The sequence below is a fragment of the Triticum dicoccoides genome, chromosome 5B (assembly GCF_002162155.2).
Source record: "Triticum dicoccoides isolate Atlit2015 ecotype Zavitan chromosome 5B, WEW_v2.0, whole genome shotgun sequence".
In the NCBI taxonomy this organism is placed as follows: domain Eukaryota; kingdom Viridiplantae; phylum Streptophyta; class Magnoliopsida; order Poales; family Poaceae; genus Triticum; species Triticum dicoccoides.
This window is the reverse complement of record NC_041389.1, coordinates 649170621-649180090: the sequence shown is the minus strand read 5'-3', so window position 1 is coordinate 649180090 and position 9470 is coordinate 649170621. Positions and strand designations below refer to the sequence as shown.

Sequence of the window (9470 nt, the reverse complement as noted above, 5' to 3'; positions counted from 1 at the left end):
AAAACAACTGCCATTGGTGAAGAGAGACATAGATCGAAACTAGTAGACACATGAACAAAACTGGATCCAATAGGACCCACTGAAGACCAACACCGACCAAGTTCTGCGAGATCCGTCGGAGACACACCTCCACACGCCCTCCTCCGGTGCTACAACATCGCCAGGATGAGGGTTAGGCGGAGAATCTTATTCCATCTTTAAAGAACCGCCGCCGCTACGCCTTCTTAAACAAGACACAAACCTAATCCAACTAAAGAAAATGTTTTAAAACAAAAGAAGGGACTCTCCCACGAGCAAGGGCCAGGGTCTATCACGCTTCCATGGTCCTAAGACCACCAGAGATGAGGCGGACCGACGACAGCGCCGACGGGAGATAGATGAAACTTAGCCGCATGTTCGTCTTTCTTTTCTTCCATGGGAAGAAACTTAATATACAACTTTTGGCCTTCTCTAAAAAATAGTTTTTCCGGGTTGATGGGAAAAGGGATAATTCTGCATTTTTGTCTATTTTTCTAGAACTAGCCTTTTCCCTGACTTTTGGGTGGTGCTAGCACAATCTTAGTCCATGTTCGCATTTTCTCTCGGAACAATAATAAAATTCATAATTTTTTTAGGGAATAGCCAAACTTTATTCATCAAATTCCACAAAGTATGGGATACGAAATGCGTCATGAGGTTAGCCAAGCCACACATGTCGCCCTACAGCTAGCTTGAGAGAAAATCTTGCTAACTTACGAGCTTCAACATTAGAAGTTCGACCTTCAAAAGTAAAAAAACAGGTAAAAAAGAGATAGCTCTAGCTTTTATTTCACCTATAATGTCTCCGTATCTACCTTGTCCTCCCTGATTGATATCACTGATCACTTGTTTAGAATCAGAGGCTATGATGAGCTGGTTGATGTTTAGATCCTCGGCTAGATAAAGGGCTTCTTTGCATGCAATGGCCTCCATGCTGGGGACATCGTCAAATCCTGCAATTACCAGTACCGAGTTGCCGAGGTAGTTACCATTTTCATCACGACAGATTGCCACAGTCGAATCCCCCTACCTTGTCTGATGCCTGCATCGACATGGATTGTAACAAAATTTGGTGGTGGTGCTTTGGGTCGCCTCTGGCTTTGCGTTCCAGAGCTTGCATTATTCCCGGCAGTAGCGACTGGAGTCTTAACATTGATAATTTCTAGCTCCTCAGTGAATCTTTCTAGAATGAGTGTACTGTGAATCTTTCTAGAATGAGTGTACTATATGAGGACTTTGAAAGATTCCTTCATGCATAGCCTTCCTTCTTGATGACCAAATTGCTCAAAGGGTAACCGCCAGCTTGACAAAGAATGCATGTGTTTAGGGAAGGTTAGGGTTATTAACAGTAAAAAAGTGTTTACCTCGAAAAAAAAACTGTGAGGAGGCTGCATGCAAATGGGCTTAGTTGCGCAACTAACTCATGGACACTGGGCTCAGCTGGGCCTGGGTATGGAAGCCTTTTAGGCCATTGCGCAGGGAGGCAGGCTGGGCTACCCGTGGTCGTCCCCTTCCTGCCGCCGCCCGCCGCCGCCGCCGCCCATGGCTCTCCGCCGCGCCATCGGATCCCTTGTCGTTCGCTCCCAGGCCTACTACCTCCGCCGCGCTGCGGCCTCACCTCCGCCGTCCTTCAGCCGCCCGATCATCCCCTACCGGTCCTTCGCCGCTCCGCCTCAGCATGTATGTCCCCTCCCTCTGTTGCCCTGGGTCAGCTTTCCTTCTTCTCACCATCCCTGTCTTGTTCTCGAAAGGCCAAGAAGGTCACCAAGGGCGACGACGCCGACGCCGGGCCCAGGATCAACAACGACATCACCGCTCCCTTCCTCAGGCTCGTCACCGACGAAGGTAGGGAAGGGGCGAGGCGCTCACTCACTCACACCTCCCCTTCTCCATTCACCATTCAGATGATGGGCATGGCTTGTTTCAGTTTTGCAGGGCATAGCGTTGTCCCCAGGCATGAGGCTCTTCAGCTCGCTGCCAGGATGGGCTTGGACTTGGTTGAGGTACACTGCTCCATACTACATTTTTCCTCCTTCTCTTCTTCAATTCAATTGTTTGTGTCCTAGTGTTGGCGTTTTCTTACTCTTCGATTGTGTCCGATTGTTGACATTCTCATTTCTCACGGCTATCTTGTCACCTGCGCAGGTCCACAGAAAAACAGATCCTCCTGTTTGCAAGATAATGGACTTTCACAAAGAGAAGTATAACAAAGATGTCAAGGAGAAAGAACGCTTAAAAACCAAGGTATGTGTTATAAATCCTCGGTGAATCTGTCGTCCCATCAACACTGCAGTTGAGTTGAAATGTTTAGAAAGGAGCCATGTTCGTAATTGTTTCAGATCCTTGAATTGTGAACTAATAGTTCCTTGATCAGCGGTAAGAAAACCGTTTGTTAGATACAGCAATCTCAGCTACAGAAACTGTCACTTGCTTTGGCGATAGTATATTTTTTTTAAAAGACACAAATAACTCTTTCATCTATAGAAAAACAACGGCATCTTGTTAAGAGCTATAGACATCTTATGTTCTTAATAGAATACATCGAAGATGTTCTTTGTAGGGGCATTTGGTACTGCTGAGTCTTTGGTCGTTGAGTGGAAATGGCCAGAATCGCACTTCTTTACTATTTGCAGTACTAGAGCACATTTGTGATTACTGTGTTGTATGTTGAGGTATTATGTACTAACTCCAGTAAGATTTTACTGTTGTTTCATAAAAAAAAGATGATTTCGATTAACTGCTGGGTCCAGATTAGAAATGTACAAGTGCTTTTGAAAAGCAATGCAATGCTAAATGTAGCCTTGAAAACTGAGCAAGGGAAAATAATGTTAATCATTTATACCTCCTTCCTCTGCATAAATCATAATAATGAGCACATTCAATTTCTGCAGTCTGCTATTGTCTTGCGTGGTGGAGATAATAAAGAAGTGCGGTTTAAGGCGAAAACAGTAAGTTTTCTTGATTGTTGTAGTTCTTTTGTTAATTGCAGACTATCATCTTTCATGATTTTTTATTCTTATAAGGAATGCTTGATTAGTATTTGAAATGAAAACAACATTATTTTTTTACTTGTTCTATTTTGGTCATTACTGTCTGGCAGTAATAGTGAATATTCTATCATAACTTTTTTGTTCAGATGTGGGATGCTTGCTTGATTGCTACCTTTTAGTTGGAGTAATAGCTTGATTATACTGCTACATGCTTTTTTTGCTGTTCGTTTGGACCTATACCTAGTTGAGCTCACTCATTGACCTTGTTTCACATAAGGTTGTTGAGGAACATAAATTATTGTTTGCAGGAAATTAAAGACTTGAAGGTGAAAGCAGATGCAATTACCAGGCTAATGGAGCGTGGTTACAGGGTGAAGGTAAGAAAGCTCACGTACTTTTTAGTTCTTATCTTGTATGATTTTGCAAATATTTGCTGAAAATCCAAGGAACTGTATCACATGGAATTGTGAATAAACCTTATTTGTATTTTATTCTGTTTAACCATTATATTTTATAAAGATTAGTGGGCAATCCCCAACGAATTTTTTTATAACTGTAGAAGCGGAAACCAAATAGTGTGAAATGATTAGAGGGCTTTTGTGGATCTGGAATCCTTGATTGTGAAAGCTGTTGTGACTTGTAGGGGCGTAACATAGCTGAAGAGTAGTAAACTCTGAAGTACATTGATCTTGATGTAATGATGTTTCACACTACAGAAGATCAGTGCTACGGGTGTATGTGGAGTTTAGGCATGGTAACTTGAGTCTAGATAGATCCCTAACTGGAGTTGTGTTGGTGGTCATGTTGATGTTATAATTGGATCTTGATGATATGGCTTGTACGCGATGGCAGTATGTGTGTAGTCTACTTTTGTACCTATATAATGGTAATGGGCATGAAGTTTATTATTCAGGAGGAACTTTCTGTCTTCTCCATGCCTCCAGAGAACCCCAGCTGTCTCATATCTTGTTAGAGCGATAATTTTATCAGTTGGATCTAAACTGTGGATGGAGAATCACAGTAACATGTTTTCCCTTTTCTTCACTTGAAGCAATAATTGCCTGACGGAATTTGCCTTTATTTTTACCTAAGATGACAGTATTTAGCAGTGTCTTTGAAACTGCCAACCAGCATGCATATATCGGATACCAGCTTGAACTGGATTTTCGTTTACAGCCTATTTATTAAGACTTCATAGCTATATATTGGATTTGTGGATGTTCACATGCATATGTTTCTCTTAAATACTCGGGCACAAACTGTGAAAAACCTAAAGATGCTTCTGTTTGTCAGTGCATGGCAATGCCCTCAGGTAATGAAGCAGAAGATTTAGGCGGACCGCTATCTCGGCTGTTAGGACTTGTGAGTACTTTGTTCTGTATTGTCCCCTTCCTCCTTAACTAATATGAAAAATGTAATTCAATTCAGTTTAAGAATTGCTCTCCATGAAAGTTCATCTCTTTCTACAATTTCACCAATTGAACAGATACAAGATGTCTGTATTGTGGAAAGTGGGCCACATTTGGACTCCAAGCATGCATATGTTATTGTCAGGCATGTGAAGTTTGCAACCAAGAAAGGTGGAAAGAAAGCTAGCAAGGCCATGGAAGACGCGGCCAAAGGCACCCCCCACAACACTGCCTCTGAATCACCAGCCACTGCTACTGATAGTGGGGACAAGACAAGTGAACATGGTTTGGAAGTTGAGGATGTTGACAAAACGCCAGCCTATCTCTCTCGTGAATCTTTGGCGCAAAAAGAAAGGCAAGATAGAGGCGTTGGAAGCAGCAACTGCGATAACATGGACAACATGAGTGCTGGAGGAAACAGGATTAACCCTGGTCAGGGGGGATCACAATCATCCAAAAGTGGACTTGGTTCTAGGAGTGGAAATTCTCACATGGAAAAGCAAGAGAGGACTAATCAGGATATGGTACCTGAGCAAACCAACAGGTATGCCAGCCGTAGAAATCAGGTGGGAGGTGACAACCAAGGCAGACCCCCGCAGGACCCGAGAAGAAATGAGAATGAAGGCCGCAACCGTTTCAACGACAATCGAAGGCCTTTGGAACAGCCTAGCCCGCCACCGCCACCGCCAAGGTTCAGCCAAGGCAGACCCCCACAGGACCCGAGAAGAAACGAAAATGAAGCCCGTCACCGGTTCAACGACAAGCAGAGGCCTTTGGTACAGCCTAGCCCGCCATCGCCAAGGTTGAGCCAAGGCCGACCCCCACAGGACCCGAGAAGAAACGAGAGAGGAAGCCATGCCCCATCGAATAACAACCAGGTGCCGCGATTCCAACAATCGAATCAGAACAGTGGACCACTAGCAGGCCGGGACGCAGGGAGTCCGACTCCGACAGCCAGGAGTTTGGGCGTCTTCAGCAGCCGAACGCCAGCCACAACATCCGAGCCGAAGAAGGCAGATGGCGCTCCCGCTGCTGGTAAGCCTTACGACCCCGGTCCGACCAAAAGCTTTGGAATATTTAGTACTCCCAGAAAGTGATCCTGTGATGAAAAGGAAAGTCGTGAAACATGTAGCTGTTTTTGGCCGCCATTTTTGTTGTTTTTATTTATTCGTTTCAAATAATCCTTAATTATCCCCATTATTGACCCTTTTGCATAAAGAAGAACATGGAAACATGAAACCCATGCATGCATGTAATGTAATGTGGTGTGTGTCAGCTCTTTTTGACCCCCCAAAAACAAAGTCCAAGGTTTATTGAATCTGTCTGGCATGCGTTAAGTAACAAGTGCGGTTCAATGTTTGGAGCATCACATGCCCGTCCATGAAAATGCAAGCAGCGAAGAAGAATAATAGCTAGCAGGAAGAAGATGAAGCTACATAGATGTGCATTGCCGCATGGAAAAAGCTTCAATTTTTTAGCTGATTTTTATGCAATTTTTTTGGAGGCTGCTAGGAATCAACCAATTGATTTTGCGGAAAATCGATCGATCTGACAACCGTCAAATTGTGCCACTGACAGCAGTATGATCAACCCCTCCTTATCGTCTGGAAAAAGTCCACTTTAAACCCTAAACTCGTAGAGATTTGGCGAAATGAACCCTCAAATCAAAATCCCGGTCGATTACACCCTGAACTATCCGTGGGGTTTCGAACCCAGCACCTCACAGGCACTGTACAAGCGCGCTAACCATCCGGGAGAACATCCGCTTCGTGATACTTTATTCTTTTACTATGTTTTTAATAACGATCATTTGTTTGTGCTAGATTACAGCTTGTTTGCTTTTTTGGCCGTTTTTCTTCTTTTTTCAATTTCGTGAACTTTTCTTGAGTTTATGAAATTTTTTTGTTTCTGTGAACTTTTTTTCGAATCTTTTGAATTCATGAAATTTTTCTAAATTTGATGAACTTTTCAAGTCGACTAACATTTTTTCAAATTTGATGAACTTTTTCTAACTTTGATGAAAATATATCCAAATTTGTGAACTTCCCTACAAAACGTAGGGTGCAAAAACTGTCCTTACCAACCACGCCACCTCTCCTCTTCTGAATAATTTATTCCAATTTCTTAGCTTTTTTCGTTTTTATCTAATGCGTGAATTTTTTTACAAAACTCGTGGACTTTTTTTTGAATCCGTGGACTTTTTTCAAATCCATGAACTCTTTTCATTTTTACAACTTCTTTCAAAATTCTGAGAACTTTTCTTTTGAAATATTTTGAACTTCTTTTGAAAACATTTGAATTTTTCTAAATCCATCAATTTTTTATAAAAAAACCGCGGCCTTTTTCCTTTCAAAAAATTGGTTCACGAGTTTTTTTTCGTTTGGTATTCCCTACTAAGATGTCCACGAATTTAACAAAAAATTAAAAACGAAAAATATAAATAAAAAGAACAGAAAAAGAAAGAAGAAAAAGAGGAAACAGGGAGGAAGTGAACAATGATGTGTTGTCCTGGTGGTTACTTCCGTCGACTAACAGCAGCAGGTCACGGGTTCAAGTCTCCCTACGTTCTTTTCTTTTTTTGCAGTTTTAAAGGAATAAAAAAAACTGCGCGTTTTAAAAGAAGGAAAAACAAAACTAAAGCGGGCCGGCCCAATGGGGAACAGTGCGGCGAAATGGCACCAATCCCGGCCATCCTGTGACACGTCGTTGATCCTTGTTTGCCAAACGACTCCAGGGTTCAGTTTAAACCGGGATTGCATAGTTCAGGGTGCAATCGACCGGGATTTCGACTTGAGGGTTTGTTTCGCCGAACCTCTACGAGTTCAGGGTTTAAAATGGACTTTTTCCTATCTTTTTGTCCTCGCACAAATCCCTTCGGCAGTGTCGTCACCTAGCAGCAGCCGACAACGCAAAGCTGATATACACGCAGTAAACCATGAGTCACATTGCAGATTCCCCGGCCGACGAGATCCATGGGTCGCAATACCATGCACGCTCCATTGTAGCTCCACCACCGGTGAGATCCGTCGGTTGCAGTAGTACACACACTGCACCGCAGCTCTGTCGCGCCGCTGATGAGACGTCGCAGCACCATGAATGTTGCACTCAACTCCACCATCGGTGAGGTCTGCCGGTCAGATCACCACGTGTTGCACTGCAACTCTGTCGCTCTACCGATGAGACGGTTGCAACACCATGAACACTGCACTGCAGCTCCATCGCCGGTGAGGTACGTCGTTCATAGCACCATGTGTTGCACTGCAACTCCCCCACCCTGCAAGATTTGCGAGAACGTGACACCACACATGCTGCATGGAAGCATCTCTTGGTCGCCTGCGAGATCCATAGGGTCGAAACACAACTTGTGTTGCATTGCAGCTCCATTGAGGTGGTCCCCTCTGCAGAACCAAGCATTCCTCCTCTACAGCACCGGCGGCGCTGCATCAATGTCCTCGACAACATCGACCATGGTAACTTCTAATTGCGTCAACAATGCTCGACAACACCGACTGCAACAATGGCCAACCCAGGATGCTATGGGTCGTTGATGTCTACTACACAACCTTCTTCTTGTAGACGTTGTTGGGCCTACAAGTGCACAGGTTTGTAGGACAGTAGCAAATTTCCCTCAAGTGGATGACCTAAGGTTTATCAATCCGTAGGAGGCGTAGGATGAAGATGGTCTCTCTCAAGCAACCCTGCAACCAAATAACAAAAAGTCTCTTGTGTCCCCAACACACCCAATACAATGGTAAATTGTATAGGTGCACTAGTTCGGCGAAGAGATGAAGATACAAGTGCAAAATAGATAGTAGATATGGGTTTTTGTAATATGAAATAATAAAAACAGCAAGGTAGCAAGCGGTAAAAGTGAGCGTAAACGGTATTGCAATGATAGGAAACAAGGCCTAGGGTTCATACTTTCACTAGTGTAAGTTCTCTCAACAATAATAACATAGATAGAACATATGAGAAGCCCTCAACATGCGACAAAGAGTCACTCCAAAGCCACTAATAGCGGAGAACAAACGTAGAGATTATGGTCGGGTACGAAACCACCACAAAGCTATTCTTTCGGATCGATCTATAAAAGAGTTCGTACTAGAATAACACCTTAAGATACAAATCAACCAAAACCCTAATGTCACCTAGATACTCCATTGTCACCTCAAGTATCCGTGGGCATGATTATACGATATGCATCACACAATCTCAGATTCATCCAACCAACATAAAAGTACTTCAAAGAGTGCCCCAAAGTTTCTACCGAAGAGTCAAGAACGTGTGCCAACCCCTATGCATAGGTTCCCAAGTGTCACGAAACCCGCAAGTTGATCACCAAAACATACATCAAGTGGATCAATAGAATAACCCATTGTCACCACGGTTATCCCACGCAAGACATACATCAAGTGTTCATAAAAGACTCAATCCGATAAAATAACTTCAAAGGGGAAAATCAATTCATCATAAGAGAGTAGAGGGGGGGGGGAACATCATAAGATCCAACTACAATAGCAAAGCTCGGGATACATCAAGATCGTGCCATAGAAGAACACGAGAGAGAACACGAGAGAGAGAGAGAGATCAAACACATAGCTACTGGTACATACCCTCAGCCCCAAGGGTGAACTACTCCCTCCTTGTCATGGATAGCGCCGGGATGATGAAGATGGCCTCCGGTGATGGGATCCCCCTCCGGCAGGGTGCCGGAACGGGGTCCCGATTGGTTTTTGGTGGCTACAGAGGCTTGCGGCGGCGGAACTCCTGATTTTTTTTCTGTTCTGGAAGTTTTAGGATACGTAGGTATATATGGGTGCAGGGGGTACGTCGGTGGAGCTACGGGGGCCCCACGAGGCAGGAGGGCGCGCCCAGGTGGGGAGGGCGCGCCCCCCACCCTCGTGAGCATCTCCCGTATCTTCTGACGTGGGGTCCAAGCCCATCAGGTTGGTTTCCTTCCAAAAATAACTTCTCCAGTTGATTTCGTTCCGTTTTGACTCTGTCTGATATTCCTTTTCCTCGAAACACTGAAATAGGCATAAAACAGCAAATC

General features: G+C 43.9%; 1 protein-coding gene across 1 annotated transcript; it reads left to right on the top strand.

Moving 5' to 3' along the window:
* The first annotated feature begins 1524 nt into the window (after positions 1-1524).
* LOC119312322 (translation initiation factor IF3-1, mitochondrial-like) lies at positions 1525-5735 on the top strand. The gene is made up of 8 exons (XM_037588048.1): positions 1525-1698; positions 1770-1863; positions 1954-2021; positions 2164-2262; positions 2910-2966; positions 3317-3385; positions 4302-4370; positions 4495-5735. The coding sequence occupies exons 1-8, from the start codon at positions 1561-1563 to the stop codon at positions 5512-5514; spliced, it is 1614 nt and encodes a 537-aa protein (XP_037443945.1). The 5' UTR covers positions 1525-1560; the 3' UTR covers positions 5515-5735.
* The last annotated feature ends 3735 nt before the right edge of the window (positions 5736-9470 follow it).

Coding starts and splice junctions, on each gene's coding strand:
- LOC119312322 (XM_037588048.1), top strand. CDS start 1,561: ATGGCTCTCCGCCGCGCCATCGGATCCCTTGTCGTTCGCTCCCAGGCC. Junction 2,022..2,163: donor TGGGCTTGGACTTGGTTGAG/GTACACTGCTCC, acceptor TCACCTGCGCAG/GTCCACAGAAAAACAGATCC. Junction 4,371..4,494: donor TATCTCGGCTGTTAGGACTT/GTGAGTACTTTG, acceptor CCAATTGAACAG/ATACAAGATGTCTGTATTGT.